Source organism: Corvus kubaryi, unplaced genomic scaffold, assembly GCF_017639235.1.
Source record: "Corvus kubaryi isolate FWS band 111438036 unplaced genomic scaffold, C.kubaryi_AGA036_p1.0 133, whole genome shotgun sequence".
Taxonomy (NCBI): Eukaryota; Metazoa; Chordata; class Aves; order Passeriformes; family Corvidae; genus Corvus; species Corvus kubaryi.
Genome location: NW_024580667.1, coordinates 9,987,081 through 10,006,934, shown reverse-complemented (window position 1 = coordinate 10,006,934; position 19,854 = coordinate 9,987,081). Strand labels below are relative to the sequence as shown.

The following is a 19,854-nucleotide window of genomic DNA, read 5'->3' as shown; positions in this document are numbered from 1 at the left end:
AGCACTGCCACTACCACATCACTCTGACTGGCTCAGTGTGATATTGCAGTACAAAACCCAAGACACATACTCCTGCTTTTATTCCTACTGCAGATGCAAGTGGTGAAGCCCTGGCTTTCAAAACCATGGAGGCAGGATAATTGATTTTGGATCCTTAGGGCTGTGCATGTATACATGTATACCTAGCACTGTCATGCTGTCATTTTGTCACCCAGTGATGAGGACACTAAAATACATCCTAGTTAATTATGCTTTTGTTAGGATTCATATATGTTGCAAGGCAATCAATAGCATGTTGAGGACTCTATCCTGCCTTTTAGAGGGCACGTGGTATTTTTACATATTGCACCTGTTGCTATTAATAAGAAACATGCCTTTAATTCAGGACTTCAGTCACTAGGTGACAACTTTCCTGGTTCACCATCTCCTTTTCTGAAAGTCAATTTATCAGTAATTTTTTCACTGTTATTTTACCCTTCAGAAATCCCAGTAGAGAAATCATCTCAGCATATTGAGAAAAAAAGGCAAAATAAATATAACGTTTTCTGACAGAGATGGAGGCAAGGAATGCTATGTACCTGATTTCAGTGGCTGGAATTAACTGAATTAAGTAATTTGCTCCACCTAACAGAATTTCAGACTTGCTTATTCTCAAATGTCAGTCTACAAAGGGGAAGGGTGAGATAAGGGGAGAAATGTACCTTATGTTTTTCAAGGAACTCAGGTGTCAGTGTCCAGGGTGCATCTCTGATGACCTCATCCACATAACGACAGTGTCTGAGGGCTTCATATCGCTCCGTTTCATTCATCACAGTGAAGCCTTTGAATTTATGAGTTAAATCATCACTGCAAACTAAAATACAGATGTATGAGCAGAATGGCTCCACATTCAGTAAAATTAGCATGACCAGGAGCTGATTACTCCTAGATAAATCCACTAAGCACTTAATTTTTAGCTTAGTGGTTTTTGGGGTGTTCCAGGGCATCTAAGAGCTCTGCTTGGGGTTGGCAGATACAACTGTGTAATAACGAGAGAATCTTCTCTTTCTGGAGCTGCAGCCAGAGGCCAAGTAAGATATCGTAGGACATCTCAGGTGGTATCCTTTACATGCTAAGGTAAAACAATCCCCAATCTAGTGGGGATTTCACGAGCTGTGTTATTTCAGGGGTGATGACCAATGCTTTAAAACCAATCAAAGAACACAGCGTGGACAATCACAGAGTGCTCACTAACTCCAGGTATCACAAAATGGTCGAGGCAGGAAGACCACTTGACATCACCTAATCCAAACCCCCTCCTCCCAGCAGAGTCGACTCCAGGTTGCTCAGGGCCATGTCCAGTTGAGTTTCCAAAGATGGAGATCCCTCAGCCTCTCTGGGCCTCCTCTTCCTGCTATTCGTTTTTATGTAAACAACACTCTAAAAGGTGAATTTGCCAACAAAGCTCAAAATCATAGTGGGAGAGTTTCTCATTAAATAAACCCTGATGGAAAACAAGTCATAGAAAACTTTATAGGAATCTGCCTCTGATCTTAGCTTTGAGTTCAGCAGGTTTCACAGAAAGAGAAGTACAGCTTGTGCCATGTTCAAATGGGAAGTTGCAGAAGGAAGCCCCAAGGAAAGGACTGGGAGAAGGCATATGCTCTAGTGAAATGAGCAGAGTTAAACGTCCAGAAATCTTGCATCTTTAACTCTGGATGTACCAGTACTTTGTCACATTGCTTTTAAAACGAGAGGCAGGAACACCTACATTACCAGAGGACTGTAAAAGTTAGGTATTATCTTTCTACCCACATAATGTTGTGTAAAAACTGGTGACCTTCCCCACAACCATCTCTGTCCAACATTATAGCTACAATAGTTATTTGACACCCCACCTGGAATAATGTGATACCCATTTATAGCCAGTGGTTGTCCTTCACCACAGGTCAAACCTATGCCTTTGGATCTCACTTGTCTGTAAAAGTACTTGACAAATGATAAACGCAACATTACTAGTGCTGCAGTGAAGTGTGAGAGTAGCCCTATAGCCGCTGCTTCTTTCTAATCTGAAAACATCAACCTATCAGGCAAGCTGCGGACAAAGATGCAGTCTTTTTTTGAGATCTGAAATGGATGTTCTTGCCATGATGGTCATTAAGGACTTTTAAAGTAGGAAAAATGTAAAAAGGCTTTGATAGCCCTGAAGCTTGTGCAAAATTCAAAGCCAGATAATAACATAAGTATGAATTTCAGCAAGCAAAATGCTACTCTATCCTATTATGTCAGTTGTGATGCCTGCTGACAAGAAATTTAATGGTGATCAAAGCATTTTCAGTAGAAAGATCCCTTCAGAGAGTGTATTTGTATTTATTTACAGCCTTTATGACATCTTTAGGCTACTCTCTCCTGGAAGAAAAGGTCTACCAGAATTACTGGAAAACAGCAATTTTTGCTTGAATTCTGAAGAAAGGTTTGATTTTATTTTCTGGTTACTATTTGTTCATGTACAATGCAGACACAGTATCTTTCTTTGTAATTCTTTTGAATCTGTTATCCTGCTCTAATGACTGATTGGGGAAGGTATAAATGTCTATTTTAAGAAGGAAAGTGATCTTAGGCCCAAGTAATTGTCTTCACAACAAGAAATAGAAGGGGTTGGTTGTGATGCCCAAAACGACATATGATAGCGGTGCTTTTGCAGTACAAACTGTATGTGGGCGTGGGAAGGTGCCCATTTTTTAAACATGCTAACACACAGTGCCTTGTTGGGAGCAGGTGCTGATGAGTTCTGGCTGCTTTGTCCTTCACTCCAAAAATAAGGGCAAAGTGAAGCTATGGCATGTATTTCAAAGGAGCCAGGCTTTTGTCCCAAAGCTCCTTCTTTATCTGGAGCATCCCCATATCCTTTAAAAACTACAATGAAATGTACATAACTTGCATTTTTTTAAACCTCACAGTCCTGCACCTCCACTTGCTGCTTCTGCATGTTGCCTGGCTCAGCAGGAAAACCAGAGAATCCTTAATGTTTCCTTCCTAACAAAGGGACTTGTCCTTTACCTCACAGGAAGCTCCATGGGAATCGACACAATTAATAAACTTGAGTAAAACAAAAAAACAGGTTTATAGTAAGATTTTGTTTTCCCTCTGTGTTGGGTCTTTTTCCCCCCTTTCAACTGTTTGGGACAAATAATGCACCTTTATAGTATCTGAAGATTGCACTCATGTTGACTGTAAAGCATTTGAGCAGCTGAATGAAGGTTGCTGTGAAATGTTTCTGCAAGGAATAGCTCAACCCTGGAGGTGCAAGAAAAATGGAACCAAACTGCACATTTATGAGGCTTCATGAGAGTAGGGCTTGCACAGCCAACTAGGCAGGAAAGAGCAACCCTCCTCAGGCACAGGCCAACTGCTGAACAGCTGTTAGCCAGGCACATAGCAAAAGAAGAAGATATTCATAGCGAAAAAAAACCCAACAAAGTAACCTGCCCGGGGACACCTGTGAACTGAAATTACATTCCACTCATGACCTACATTTGGGTTTTCAATGATAACTGGCTAGACTTAGCTTCTGTGATGATGCTGAAGGCTGGGTCTGGACCTGGCAGGCAGAGGTCATGGGGCTGTGCCTGGCTGGTGAAGGGACCAATGAGCCAGAAATAAATAATGGTTGTTCTCATTCACTCATCTCCATCTTTGAACAATTTTGAGCAAATAACTGAAAAAGGTAAATTATTCATATGGAGCTATTTTAAGCTCAGAGCCATGCAGGCACCTGCTTTAACTAGAATGGGAATTGTGCCTGTGCTGCTGAGGGCAGAATTTGACTTTCACTTTAATTGATGCAATTGTAAGATGTAATTCAAGGCAAACCACCTATAGAAAGCCCCTGAGTGAAAGTAGCATTCAAGTCATAGTGTATAAACAGCTGGGGGTGGGAGCACAGCAATAACTCTCTGATAGTGAAGCACAGAAGCAAAAATTCAGTGCAATAAATAACTCTGATCTTACCTCCTACTAATAAGTAGCTATTTGGGAATAGAGTTTTGGCTTGCATAAGAGCTCTAGCATGGCCAGCATGGAAGAGGTCAAATATCCCATCTGCATACACTCTGACAGGTCTGTCAACTGTGGAGAAAGAAACACAACACTGATTTTTCAGACCCCAAACAAGTTGCACTTAATTCTACTGGATGGCTTTTTGTTCCCAGATCAGATGATTGCAGAGATTTACCACTGTTCTGATATTCAAAAGCACCACAGGTGAACCTGCAGTGTTTGATACTGCACATTACTTGTTCTTTGTACTCTGCAGTTTTCTCTCAGACTTACCCTATTTATTATCATCCATCATCCCTATACTCTAATTTAGCAAAAATGTCATCTTTCTGCCTCATTCGGAGTTCCACCATATGTCTTGTTCTTTTCTCTCTGCCTTTCTAATCAGTTATGCCTTATGGATTTTTTCCCATCATCTCCCTTTCCCTCCCCTCTTGCCTTGACTAGCTTTTTTCCACAGCTTACTGCTGTAACAATTTATTGCTTACCTCTTCTACATAAACCTTTCACTTCCCTTTTTTCAGACTTTCCCCAAGTTCTTCTCTTTAACGAGCCTATAATTTCTTTTTCTCCTGCTATCACCCTTGTAACTCTTTCTGTACAGCACCTTCAGCAGCAGCCTCCATATTGAAAAAGGACTTGCTTTCTCAAATGACATGCTTTGCCACCTCCAAGCAAAAGCACAGTGGAGAAGAAAGCAACAGAGCTTCAACCTCCATGGATTGTGTTTCAGTGACAGCAGAGAGATGTCTCTGCAGTCAGGATATCCAAGGATCCATGGGAGAACACTGTTCCTTGCAGAGCTGACTGGAAAGCTGCAGCTTGCTCCTATAATGTGTACATAGTTTAAAAGCTTATTTTAAATAAATAAAATAAGTAAACAAAGGCTTTTTAATAACGTCTTGAAATAAAGGGGGTGTTGAAGCATGCATATGGGACTTCATGTGAAGTCATCCTGCTTCCCCAGCCAAATCACAGATGCCCGAATAAAGAAATTGGCAAATAACCTTTAAGGCCACTGAAGGCCTGATGTGATCAACAGAAACATGAGTGAAAAGAAGAGTTTTCCAGCATACAGAGGCAGTATGAGACAAGAATCCAGAAGGTAGCTACTACATAACACAATTTTCAGGCTGGCAAGCCTTCCTTCCAACCAACATCTACAAAAACATCAAACTCTAACTTGAAATGTTTTCTCTTGTTGTTTCTCTAATAAAATATAATGGCTCTGTAGTTGATGGTTTCTTCTCCATTACCCAACAGCACAGACATCAGGCTTTTGCTTTTGCGTAGAAGGCAAAAATAAGCATTAATTAATGTTTGTATGGAAGAACCAGTGCTTTGGGAATGCCCACTATCCTGTGGACACAGCTCTCTCCACATACCTGGTGTTCCCAGGCGGGCTTGTGCAATGGTTAACTTCTCATGGGGGGCTTGGCACTGACAGCTTGTTTCATCTGCAAATGGGGCAGGTGCCGTCAGCGTCTGCAAGGAGGAAAGAAAACGAAGAAAGTAAATTTATTTTCACCACCAAGTAGTTATAAAAGAACCATTTAACTGTGGCAGAATGCTGTAACCAGACTTCATGCTAGTTTGCTCTCTGGAGATTTTTGCTTTTTGGTCACCCCTGAGCATGCACAATTCACACAAGGTAAAATGGTGAGGAAAATAAAGCTTTTCAAACATGTCATGTAACTGAATTCTTTGTCTCTGTTAGAGAAGCTTGGTCATCTTTGAGGTGGGTGAAGGCACACAATTTTTCTGTTTGCAGAATAAAGTCACGTTGGATGGTGTGAGCACCTTAACCCTTCTCAGCGACTCCAAAGGCCCAAGACGAAAAATATATTTTGTCACCTGTAAGTAACAGCTGGGAAAACTAACTGGAACTTAGAAAGCTGCAAATGAGCCACCTCTTAACAAGCACCACTTCCTGCCACTGGCATCTGTACAGATAATTGGGAGTAGAGGTTGTTTAGTTGTGGTTTTAATCAGACTCTGCTATAATTTCGAGAAGCCATTCAAAATAAAGGCAAGGATGCAACCTTAAGTCCCATTTAACAAGAGCTGACTGAGCTGCAACTCCTTTTTGGTCTGACACATTCTGCTATAGTACTAAAATACTCTAACTGTGATCAGAGCACCACAAGGGTACTTGCTCTGAGGAGCTTATAACCTAAAGACATACGAGACAGAGTGAGGATGTGTGAAGACTGACGTGGCATTATCTGTCAGAAAACTTGATTACTGAAATTGTATTTTCTGCCCATGCCTATGTAGGAAGTTATCACCCATCAGACCCTCAGATATTTATCATCTGCCATATGGTCTTACAGGAAAAAAACACACTTCTACAGCTTTTGGCTTGAAATCCTTATGAAAACATAGCTGAGTTTTGGTTTGCTTTGTTTTTCAGATGAAGTGGTGGTTAAGAAAAGCTGAAGGAAATCCGTCAGTTTGGCTCCACCATGATTTAACTGGGAGCTCATGGCTGTGCAGCTGTGGCTCTGTTGGGTTTTGAGAGTGACCATTTGATGTACAACTGTCACACGAGTTTGAATACCCATGGTTGATCGTAACAGAATCTCTTTTTTCCTTTACATTGTTTTTTCAGATTTTTGATGCTGAATGATTAATCACTGAGCATTTAGCATTCTTTAGCATCCCTGAGACACTTTAGGGCATGTCATGCCTAATTGCTGCTGGTTTGTTGCATGGAAAGCTCAGAGGACAGCAGTAAAACAACAACGAAGACTTAAAGATTCATATACAGTTCTTTCTGCTGATTTGCTATTCATTTTGTTTACTGAAAGTAATTCAATTTCATGTAGGCTTCTTTTTTTTTCCTTTCCATTTTTCTTTCCTTTTTTATTTTTCCATACTCTCAGATGTTAAAGGAAGTCACCATCGTTAGCATCTTCATGACAAAAATCACAGCATCTCTGCACAGACAAGGTTAAAAATGGAGAAACTATGACCAAACCCAAGTTTTTGTCTGGGTTTCATGGATGGGAACTGTTCATCAGGCCACCCACGCTGCACAATGTAGAACATTACACATAATCATACAGTGCCAGCTCTTTCCTTTATTTTCTAAATACTGTCTTTTTGTTTCTGGCTTTGCTATTGCTGGGTGCTAATCTGTCTTTTTATCTCCAAGCAAGGTCAAGCTACACGGCAGCCCATACAGCCTGGTTCCTGCTGAGATAAAGAGAAAGGCAGAAATGTTAAAACAATAATGGCTATGGTCTGAGGCCTGCAACTGGTAATCAGCTCCTAGCTTGGCAGAGGCTGTTTCCTTGGATGTTATTTGAAGAAAATAGGCCTGGTTTGCAGGAAGATATCTCTTTTTCCCCCCAGGCAAACACAGTGGTGCTTTTCATCCATGTAACCACCTTTGCAGCACTGAGATTTTTCTTTCAGTCTCTGCTCAATGGAGAACAACCTCTATTAGCTTCCCATCAGTCCAGCTTTTATAAAATGTTCATCATTAAAGCTCACTTTACAGATCAGGGCTTAGAACCAGACCTGTCAATATTCCCTTTACTCTCTGACCTCTCAGTTACTGGATACGAAAATACATCAAATGCAATAGATTAAAATCAGCCATATTCCATCAAAGCCATATAGAGAAATGCATAAACACCATGTGCTGACAGATCAAAGGAAATCTACAGCAGTAGCTTCCAAATGACTACTATTTTATCTGTCCTAAAAAAATTATTGGTAAGCTTAACAAAAACATGAGTAAAATGAGACCATTTGGTTTGTATATAAGCCCATAAGAAAAAATATTTCAAGAAATTATTAAAACCCAGAAATAATTTATCAAACCTTTTCAGTTTGCATATAATTACTGGTATTCCTTCCAGCTTCTTGATAGAATAACTAGAATTGTGAGAAGACAGCAAGTTATTTATATAGCAGCTTTTCCATTTTGGTTAATTGATTAAAGTACTTTTGGAAGTCTGCTATAGTTTTGCCAATAATCAGATGGTTAGACAAAGACTTTGTACTTCTGTCTTTCTCTGACAGATTTTTCCCTTCATCTCTGCCTTCCTTATATTCCAGGCATTTACATTTTGCAATTAGTCCAGCAAGTGAAATTAGCCTTGTATTTTGGAGCAAGGTAAGCTCTGGAGACCTGCAACATCCTGTAGTAATATGTGAGAGAAAGCTTATTACATGTCACAAATGGAGAAGTCATTGTAATATTAGGACTTATTAATGATAGTTACTTTAGAAGATGATAAAAACCTCTTGCAATAAGAGTCCTGTTTCCTGGAAATGAAGACAGAATTCAGTAAAATGAAGGTATGTGAAACCATCATATTTAGTAACCCTTGCATATTAGAAGCTGTTCATCCTATGAGAAGCTTAAATAATGTCTTGCTTTCTAGGAAATTTGCAAAAGATCTGAATGATGTTCAATAAACTTCAGGACATTAAAAGATGGAAGGTAGATAATGGGGGCTTTCCCAGCAAGCACCTCACAGCTCCATTTGCACCAGCAACACCTTTGGAACCCACAGCTCTATTTGGTGAGACAGTAGCCAAGAGGAGAGGGCACAGCGCGGTTGGTAGTCCTGAGCTGGTTCTGGGGCCAGGACACTTCATGAAGAAACCCTACATGAGAGCTAGAAGCAGCTTATTTTCAGGTGTATCTTGATGCTGCCTTTTTATTATCACTCTTCACAGTCTCTTAGCCTGCTGTAGCCATTTAACTTAGCTCCTAGGCATAAGATAAACACTCGTGTTTCTAATGATTAAAAGGGAAGTTGCTCGTGTTTTGTAGAGGCAGAGGAGTCCTACCACTGAAATAAGAGGTCGAGAACACCTGTTCAAGCACCTACACACTCTCTCTTTTGTTTACAGCCTGTTGTGTTATTTTGCTTGCTTTCTGTATGTTCAGTAGTTGGGTTCGGTTTTTTACACAGCAGCAAGGAAGACAGAAACATTCTTTTAAGTAGGCAAATGTAGACCCACCCATGTCATAGTGCACCTACCATTATAACTCTGCCTGCAGGGTGACTGCAAGAAACACAGCTAATGGAAGGAGCTACTGCCTTTTTTTTTTTTTTTTTAAGTCATGCAATTACACTACCTTCTCTCCTCTTGGTAAAGTTGTATTGTCATCTAAGATTTTGCCACCAACAAAGGTCAATGAAATTTCAGATCATGAACTGGTACAGCTACAGAGGCAACACTTGATAAAGCAGGCTGGACCTGTGCTCATAGCAGAATTAAACGGGCAGGGAAATTCTGTGGGAGGTCTGATGCTGTAACCACCTTTTGTCTCAGAGGCTGTATTTAGAACAGGTAAGTGATTTCAACAGGTAAGTGGAACAAATCACGTGGGTAAGGTCTACTCATATGAGGAACGATTATTTTGGGAACCTGCTCCTGATGTTGGGAAACAATAATTATAGAGCAAGAAACACTGACATCAGTTTCAAGGAATATTTAAGAAAAAAACCTATCAAAACTATTGAAAACTAACTAAAAATACGTGCCAGGTTTCTGAGGTATGAACTTTTCGTAAGATGAAGGACTACCAAAGCCTTCTCTTAGAGGCTCAGGGAGCAAACATTGTCAAAAATGAAAACCATGTTTTCTCCTACCTGTTTGGGTCAGCAACCTTGACCCAAATAGGTAAATTTATGAGCATTTAAATTGTAATTGAATCTTACTGGTAGTTATCTCCTGGTAAACTTTTCACAAACAGTTCTAATATTAATGCCAGAATCAAAAAAAGTCTAGCCTGTTCTCCCACAGTTCTGCGGACTCAGGGAGGTGGATGTGAACTAAAAATATGGCAAACTAACCTTTTAAGAACAATAACGTTAGCATTCTGTTTGCATGCATTTCAAATTATCTTAGTTGCTCTTTCTGGGCTTTATCTTCAATCAAATACACTTTGTTCATCATTAGTATTAAGTCAGTAATGATTAAGTGCAAAATGCAATTAGAAATTGAAGATACTGCAGAGGAAAAGAAGCTTCCACTGCCTTTTCAAGAAGCGCAATGATGTATATACGTAGAGATTCAGGGATTATGAAACTAGAACAACTATTATGTAATCTAATCTAATATTTGCAAAAGGCCAAATAATTTTTTGACAAGATTCCTGCATGACAGCCATGACTTTTGACTGAACTGGAACACATTATTTAGAAAACAATCGTAGAGGTAGGATGGGCCCCAAGTCAAGCAGAGTTCAAGTGAAAGAGTTGCCAATGAAGCACCTCAACCTCCATGAACACCAGCTGGAAGCAAAATGCGGCAACTTACCCACTTAAACCTGTTCCCCTGGCACAGCTGGAAGGAGCACTGCGTGCCAGTGATCCAAGCAGGACTCACTGAAAGAGCAAACTGCACCTAGGGCACTGTACAGCCCGTGAGCCCGGATGTTCTCCTGTCCTGATGGCTACAGACAGGAAAGCTGCCAGATAACCCATCACTGGGGAAGGATATGCAGCATTCCAGTGTAAAGATGCTTGTGGCTCCTTCAAAGGGGCACTGGTTGCCGATCATCAGCCTGCAGACACCATCTCAAAGAGCCAAACTCGATGCGGGGCATTTGCAACTCAATGCCCAGTGGCAAGTGCTTGCTGGTCCAGGAGTAATGCTGAAGGTTGGCCATGGTCAACAGACCAAAAATGTGTAACCACTGCTCTAGTGCCACTCTGTGTTTTATTGATCAATTCAGAAACAGGAGATAACGTCAGCTCCTGCATTTTGAATGTCTATCACGCATTTCTTTTTACTTGTACATTACTGTATAGAATCACAGAATCATCAAGGTTGGAAGAGAGCTTTAAGATCATCCAGTCTGACTGTCAACCCAGCAGTACCACAGTAACCCCTAAACCACTGAACCATACCACCCAGTGCCAGATCCAGATGCCTCTTGAACGCCTCTGGGGATGGTGACTCCACACCTCCCTGGGCAACCTACTCCAATGTCTGACCACCCTAAGAGTGAAAATATTTTTTTAATATCTAATCTGAATCTCCTCTGTCTCAGCTTAAGGCCATTTCCTCTGGTCCTCTCACTACAGGCACAGCAGAAGAGACCGGCTCCCACCTCACTACACCCTCCTTTCAGGCAGTTGTAGAGAGCAATGAGCTTCCCACTGAGCCTCCTCAAGACTACACAAACCCAGCTCCCTCAGCCATTCCTCATAGGACACATTCCAGACCCTTCACACACTCACTGCCCTTCTCTGGATACACACCAGTACCTCAGTACCTTCTTTGAAGTGAGGGGCCCAGATCTGGACACAGTGCTCAAGGCATGGCCTCACCAGTGTTGAGTAATGGTGACAATCACTGCCCTGGTCCTGCTGGCCACACTACTGCTGATATAGGCCAGGATGCCACGGGCCTTCCTGAACACCTAGGCACATGCTGGCTCATGTTCAGCTGGCTGGTGAGTAGCCCCCCCAGGTTCCTTTCTGCTGGGCAGCTCCCAAGCGACTCCTCCCCCAGCCTGTAATGTTGCATGGGGTTGTTGCGACCCAAATGCAGGACTCAGCACTTCCCCGACTGAGCTCCTGCTGCTGTCCTCAGCCCATTGATCTCTCTGTAGATCCCTCCTACACTCAAGCAGATCAACACTCCCACCCTACTTAGTGTCATCTGCAAATTCACATCAGCTATACACCTGATATATGGCTAAAAGAACCCAACTCTGCTTTAACACAGGCAAGGGTTAATCTTCTGAAAGCAACTCACATATATAGCTAAGCTATTGGGTGAATTCGGCCCAATAATCAGTCTACTTGTGCTTCTTTATAGAGATACATTTATCAATTACTTTATGTCAGATGTACAATAGCATTTTGTATAACCCATTACTCAGAAACAGAGCTATGAAGAAGCAAAAAAACCTCAAACCTTTTCTTCCTCCTGCACAGGAGACACGTTTTCTGCAGTTCCTCAGCTGTCAGCAGAAAAACCCTGGGAAGATCTATTTTCCCACAGGGAGTGCAATGGGCTTCTCTACAAGATCCCTGATTCATCCAGTGCCTTTCTCAAGAGGTTTTCACCTTACACCGTCTGTTTATATGTGTGTAAAACAGGAAAGCAGATTACATGGAAACAAAAGACACACTGGGATAGACAGTTCTGGCTGTACTGAATGTTTGTGCATGATTGTGGATGTGTGGGTATACACTACACATATTCCTGCCTGTGTAGTCAGTATTTCCCTCCTAGTTCTGTATTTCTTCTGCTCCACATCCACGCATGTGCTGAGTTCTTTTTACATTTTATACATATGTTATATTATAATGTTGTCTATGTTCCTGAGGAGGGAGCAAAGAGAATCTATTTACAATGGATTTCCACTCCTTTTTAAAGATGTGATACAAACCTTTGCAGTAATGGCAACAGCACAGTTTAAGAAGTTGGTAATATTATCCTAATAAAAACTCATTCTAAAACATCATTTCATTTGCAAGCACGGAATGCAATATACAGAATGTGATGTTTTCTCCCTGTGTTTATGTGTCATTTCTGACTCCTGAAAAAATATTTGCAGTTTTGTGTATCTGACAAATATGTAGTACAACTTGTATTTGCAGAAACTAGCATTTCAGAACATATATAAACTGCATGTCCTCTGACGTAATACAGGGAAATCTAAGTAGATTTTTCATGTCTGTGGGCAATTTTTTTTTTTTGTAAGTGCAGCAAAAATTGCTACATGTCCCTAAGTACAAACCTCACTTGGCACGTTTTTATGGGTTTGTGCTTTTATATAGTAGCCAACATTTACGAAAATGAAAGTTAATCCAAAGCAAAACCCGAACTTCTAAAGGATCAAATAAATATTTAGTCAAATAAAGTAATTTTGGGTTCCTTAAATTTAATATTATTTACATATTTATCTATGCTTAGTTCCACAGTGAAGTAAACAGATGGCAGACCCCCTGTCATAACATCACGTGGGAAACAGATGTATGGGACACTTTTCAACCACAATAAACCCCCCCTACATTAATCATTGGCTCCTCTGATTAAAATTGCATATACCTTCCGGTGATAGAGGAAAGACGAATATGAAGATCTATGAAAGCTCATGGAAATAAAATACTGAAATGATTCTAGAGGTTGCATCAGGATCTCTTAAAACATTCCTTGCAAATACGAAGGGATGAAAGTACAGGAATCCAAGGCATGCACACTCTCCTCACAATTATTTCAGATTTTGTGTTTGAGTTCATTGCTTAACAGCAGCAACAAGGAAATTGTCTAAGGGAGTAGAGTGACTCCTTGAACCATTATACAGCTCCAGTGTGTGAAAACACTAAAATGTTCTCCTCTTCTCCTCTATAAAATAAGTGTTTTCCAAATGTACTTGAATCATTTGAAAAAAAAAAATTAATTCATGTACTTTCATTTCTTCTAAAATATCAAGAAAATAAATAAAATGGCTAAAGCAGCTGATACGGAAAATTATGCAAGATCTGTCATCTTCGATTGTACCTGAGTCTCATTCTCCAAAGTGTTGTAGATTCAGTGGCCCCAAGATACTTAATACCTAATTCCTATTGACCTGTAAAAGCCCGTAGCCTCTGAATCTCACAACACTACAGAAGTAAATCTGGGCTTTGGAGCAGTGCTGGGATTGCAAGGGTGAACCTCAAATGGCCCTGCCACTTGCAGTGCCTTGGCAGAACATGTTTTATCTGCCATATGGATAGACCAAGTATCCAGCTAGTCTGTCCTTGCAAGGATGATGGAAAAAGCCCCCAACAAACTATTTGGGTACCTCCACACAGGGCCCCAATGCCACTTCCTGTACAAGACGTGAGATCTGGCCACAGTTCCAGCTGCCTGAGAACAGACATCCAAGGGTAGTATGGATGCCACATACCCTTGAACAGCCCAGTATTTCTGGGATAGCACTGCCTAGGGCAGAGCAGACACAGCAAAAAGCACTTACCTGCTTCTTTATGTCATCTTAAAGATAGATTCACTTTAAATTCATGAAAACTGCTGCTTAATTCCTTAGTTAAACTAAGAGCTTGCCTTACTTAGGGACCTTTTTAGTACTGATGCACGCAGACAAACCCTAAGGGCAGGATTCCCAGACTGAGATCCACAGCCCCGCAGCACTCTGCAGCTTACTGAAAGTTATCCAGGGACAACTGCCATACTGTGAATGTGTGACATGATATGACCAGAGGTCATGTTTATCCCACGGAAAACAGTGAAGGCCCCCATGACCAAATCATGGGTATTCTGGGGCTCAAAAATATGAATGGGACCGCAGCAGATGAGAAAGTGGCCTAATGCAGTAGTTTGGTCCAGATGAGAAAAGGGATACATGCAAAAGAATACAAAACAGGACTGGAGAAACGCTATTTGTGAGGGGTTTTTTCTTGACTACAAAACTCCTAAAACCACCACTATGGATAAAACCTGTGACTCTGATTGGTTTGTTTCTCTGTTGTGCATCGAGACCAAGATACATGGGTCACTCAGAGAGACATTCTGGCATTAAGATACATGGAAGTTGAGAACATAAAGAGGGCAAATACTAAGTCAGAGATGGAGCAGAGGAATTGACTGAAGCAACACAAATGCTTATTAATGCTCCAGCTGGTTAAGAAAATGCACTGAGTGTCTTGGGAAATAATTAATGGTAATTTATAATTACAACAGTACCAGGCACTGGAAAACATCAGGTTTCAATACACATTGAAACTTACCCGAGAACTGCCTTCAGTGACCCCTGTTTTCCTGATCTTTGAATGACACAGGTTCTTTAGTCCTAATGTGACAGTTCCTGACAAGCTAGCAGGCTTCATAGCCTAAAATCGGGGGTCTAATGGCAGATATACAGTAAAAATATTCACAGTTTTAAGGCTTTAAAGAAATCCCGTTTTAATTAAAAGGATGACAACAGTTTCAGAACAGAAGCAACTCCTTTTCACCTTCTAAAATTTGAGGTGATTCTGAAGTCCCAATTCTCAACAAAAACTGCTTCCTACAACTTAGCACATATTAAGAACCTGAAAGCCCAGATAATTAATTTTAGAGATATGTAAGAACCAATAAACAGCATTAAAAAGTCATCTGTAAATATCACAGACTTATCACCAGTTCTATCATTCTGAGGTACCAAAGCCATCCTGAGGTCCAAACAACACTAAAATGTTACCTGAGACACCCTCTTTCTTTTACACTAATAATCTAGGTGACAAGGTTACTGACCCACCACTGTACATGTTGCCTTCAAAGGATGAGATCAGACCAAGTACTGAAGATCTTAAAAAAGATCTGATAGGAATTTGATGTTATCAGATCGTCTGTCAAGGGGTGATTCACTTTAACTCTTCAGAATACCTGCCCTTAATTTTCCTCACTTCAGACATCACCTGGCTACACTTGTTTGCCTCACTCCCTCTGCTTTGAGCTCAGTGTATTGCATTATATTTCACCAGGCAAGATTTTTTTTTTTTTAGCTTGAGGATAACACAGCTCTGATGACTGATGAGGTATCACTTCATAAGGACACACTTTCCTCAAATATTTATTCAAAATGTCTCCATTGTCCATTATTGGTACTCAGGAAGATCTAAAAACTCATAATGAATTCCTGTTTCATTCATGTACTCTGTCACCTTAATTTCCACAGAAATTATACTGGAATGCATGCTACTGTAAATACTGGAATCATATTGTCACTTCTTTCTTTAAAATCTTTTAAAATGTCACACTACACAGAGAGATATATTCAAACAGGTTGTTATATCTGAGCTTTTGACAGAGAAATCTTAGACAGCCTGTACGAACACACTGCAGAAACTATACCTGAGCTAACTTTCCCTATTAAAACTGCTCCAAAAGCTTTCCATTAACAAATTGTCTTCTTAAAAGCCGAATCTAATTATAACATGACCAAGAAGAAAACATTAATTTAGGTCAGCTCCAATGACTGTTGCTATTTCTTGTCATATCAGAACAATGTCTCAACTACAGTGTTGAATTTAATTACTGAAGTTTGATGTTTAAATATGTTTTAATTAGCACTGAGACTGAATTCTGGTGTTAAATGATCAAATTTCCAGTACTAAACTGTTGCATGCATCATGGATTGTCACATCTTGACACTGCCTCCACAATTCTGTGACTGCATTTATGTATTGTTATTATTAATTTTCTACCACCTTGCTAATGGTGCACACCATGCTGGGATAAGGAGAGATCTTTTCTGGTGGGAATAATAACAGATTTAAATAAGAAGCAAGGAAACATTCGAGATACTTTAAGTGAGCACATGAAAAGAAGGACAGCTCTCAGAACCTGAATTCTTGGGGTACAGCAGCCTCGTAAAGTTGCCTACACGGTCTGAAGAGGTCTTTAAGCAAAGAACATCAGAGGAGTTATTTCAAGTATCACTCTCCCGGCCCTCCCTCATTCTCCTGTCCCCCCAAAAACCGCAGCTCTCCGAGACTCTCTTCTTCCTTACACATCCTGAATCGAACGGGCAACTCCTCGCCGGACTTTTAAAGTTGAGAAAAACGGGATTTGCCATTCCTGGGCGCAGTAATCCGGCAAAGAGCCGGCCCACAGGGCAGAGCACGGCCCGGCGGTCGGTCACTGAGGAGTCCCCGGGGACTGCCATTCCCGGCGGGAGCGGCACCGGGAGAGGCTGGGACCGGCCATCGCTCCCCGCCGCCGGCTCCTTGGAGCGCGGGCCGCTCCTCTGCATTCACTACTGGAAACAGGGAGCTTTTTAGATCGTAACACGGCTTTGACACCACACGCCTCCCGCCGCCGCTCCCGCCACCCGCGCACATGCGGCAACCGCGCCGGTACCCGGGCGCGCCCTGGCCCGTCGGGAGCGCGGGGGATCCGGGTTTTTAACGCGGGGACCAGGAATCCTGCCTGGCTGTCACCGCACTGCCCCGAGTTCCTGCACAGCACGGCACAGCCCATCTGGGACAGCCTTCGCTCGCCCCTTCCCTGGCGTTGCACAAAGGGACCCGCCGTGAGGCGGCACCGGCCGCCCGGGGGCTCCCTCCCTTGCCCCCGGCCCAGCGGCCCCGCAGCGCCCAGGGCGGCTCGAGCGGGCGGGCCGCAGCCGGGCCCGACTCACCAGGCGAGGCTGTGGGCAGGTGTGTTCCAGCTCCTCCATGGTCTCGGAGGGGGATTTGGGGATGCCTGTTCCTGACTCAGCACCGGCCGCACGCACTGGCATGGCCGCCGCCCGGGCCCGCCCGGCGCGGGGGGTCTTCCCGGGAGCCGCCCGGGGGCTCGGCCGCTCGCGTCGCCACGGCAACCGGCGGGCCCCGCCCCGCTCCGCGCGTGGGGGGGCGGGCCCGGCTCATTTGCATGCGGGCTTCTGGTTGGCTGCTGCCCCGCCGCGCCACCGCGCGCTGCCCACGGCGGCTCCGCGGCGCGGGCCCCGCCCCCGCGAGTCACCGGAGCCCGGAATGGGCCCGGCCGGAGGGAGCGCGGGGGAACCCGCTCCAGCCTGCCCGCGCCAGCAGGGCCATCCCGGAGCACGTGGCGCAGGACCGCGTCCAGGAGGTTCTTGAACATCTCCAGTGGGGGAGACTGCACAACTTCTCTGGACAATCTGTGCCAGTGACCGGTCACCTCTACAGGAAAGAAGTTCTTCGTCATGTTTAGGTGGAACTTCCTGTGCATCAGTTTCTGCCCGTGCTTCTTGTCCTAAGCTTGGCAACCCCTCCAAAAGGCTCCATCATCTTGGCACCCCCTTTAGATATTTATACACGTTAATGAGGTCCCTTCTCAGTTGTCTCTCGTAGAGGCTGAACAGGCCCAACTCCCTCAGCTTGTCCTTATTAGAGAGATGCTCCAGTCCCTTAATCATATTTGTTGCCATCCACTGGACCCACTCCAGGCTCTCCATGTCTGTCTTGTACTGAGGAGCCCAGAACTGGACACTGCACTCCAGATGCACTCATCTCACCGGGGCTGAGTGGAGGGGCAGGATCACCTCCCTCGACCCGCTGGCAATGCTCTCCCTAATTCACGCCAGGATCCCATTGGCCCTCTTGGCCACAAGGGCGCTGCTGGCACAAACCCCGAACCGTGTCCCAAGCACGGCAGGCGCGGTCAGTGCCGGAGCGGTGCGGGCGCTCGGGAGGCAGGGCCGCACCAAGAGCCGCACCGGCATGTCCGCCCCTACCCCGGACGCGGCTGCACAGCCGGGCCGGGCGGCCTCGGTACCCCCTCAGAGCGAGCCCGCGGCGGCTGGTTCCGAACCAGCCGAAGGCGGGCGGTGCTGAGCGGACAGCTCCCGCCCGCCGCACCGCCGTCCTGGGGCAGCGCCTGCGTAGCGCCCGCCCGCCGGGCTGCCTGAGAGCGACTGCCCGCTGCCCTCCCCGGGCAGGAGCACGGGGCTGGGAGTACCAAATTCTTGGTGCTAAAGAAAGTAAATTGCTTTTTAGTGAAAGCAATTTTAACAGTTTTGGCAAAAGCGGCGTTCTGTTCTGCCGAGAGATGGATACAAGGGCATGGCCGTAATAGTAGCATCTCTCTCTAAACGCAGAGAAATGCTTCTATCATAGGCAAATTCAGAGTTCCCAGGCCCTTCACATGGAATCTGGCTGACACCTGCCCAGGAGCCACGACTATATCTTCGGTTGTCCCATACAGCTGCTTCAACACACACAACTGTAGCTTCTACATGGCTGAAGTGAAATTACCATACTTCTTACTCCTAAATAGCATGAGAATGTGACCAAGGTAATATAAAACCAAAAATTTTTAGAACAGAGAGGCTCCATTCGCTATTGTTAACATTGATAGAATGGAAAAAGTGGATTGCAGCAGTACTTAGCTTCACCGGGCACTGTCAGTGTTGGTTTTAAAAATCAGACTTCATCAAAGGACACGAGCATCTAAGGCCATTCAGACCTGTGAGGAGTTACAAGAGAATTGTGTCTCAGGGTCTTGAGACCTGAATTTCAAATGTCTTTATCTTCTGCACATTTTCAAGGAAAACCAAGTGTAATACAAAAAATGTATGAACTATGTGAAAGGGAAAGGGGTAAGTAAATAAGAGGAGATGAGAAAGAAAGTAGAAAGAAAAGAGAATGTGAAAAGAAAGAATGAGACAGCAGTCAAGAAAAAAGGAAAATACATGTCAAAGGAGGTGACTAAGCAAGAAGAACAGTAGCCAAACTAAGTGAATCTCACAGCTGAATCTTTTCCTTATAACTAAGTTCCTTTATCAGTGTTTCTGCAAGAACTACTCACACATCATGGAGAGCATACTCAAGGGAAATTATTAAACCACGATCAATGCAGCACTTGGTCTGAAATTTGTAGCTCATTTTCTCAGGAAAAATATTTGCAGGAGTTATGCTGTTAGAAGAATATTTGGACAGCACAGATGAGCAGTGCTAGGGCTGGAGCAGCCATAGGTAGCAGGCAGCCCTTTTATAAACCCAACCACGTATGCCAGCTCTTTGGAGACCAGTGCTGGTGTCCTGAAGGAGTAGCACCAGGTATGGACATATCCATATCCAGGGTCAGCGTCCAGCCCTCCCTGACCAGGCAGGTGCACAGGAATAGAGATGAAAGAGAAGCGGACTTTCTTGAAGTTGGATGATTGCCAATATACTGGAAATGCAAATTCCCTTGCCTTCTATTTCTTTTGAGTATGGAAGGCCGAATTTCATCTTTGCTTTCATGCTGAGAGTGTGCTATTGACTCCAGGTGCATTTTGATTCATCTTCCCTACAGATAAGCTTTTCCATATACATGTAACATTAAAGAATGATGTCTCTCTTGCAGTAGTGTTATCACCTATCTAAGCTGGGCCAGAAT

At 43.3% G+C, this 19,854-nt stretch overlaps 1 protein-coding gene across 8 annotated transcripts in view; it reads right to left on the bottom strand.

Moving 5' to 3' along the window:
• The window catches only part of PCYT1B (phosphate cytidylyltransferase 1B, choline), a 44,048-nt gene that overhangs the window by 13,856 nt on the left and 10,338 nt on the right, over window positions 1–19,854 (bottom strand). For 5 of the 8 annotated variants that reach the window (XM_042035913.1, XM_042035941.1, XM_042035905.1 and 2 more), the window contains 3 exons: window positions 5,424–5,523; window positions 3,991–4,107; window positions 702–853 (listed from right to left, as the gene is read on the bottom strand). In XM_042035913.1, the coding sequence (XP_041891847.1) occupies window positions 702–853; window positions 3,991–4,107; window positions 5,424–5,523 (369 nt within the window). Of the gene's footprint in view, window positions 1–701; window positions 854–3,990; window positions 4,108–5,423; window positions 5,524–17,149; window positions 17,335–19,854 lie in introns of those variants that run through there. The other 3 variants (XM_042035922.1, XM_042035958.1, XM_042035931.1) reach the window with 2 other exon arrangements.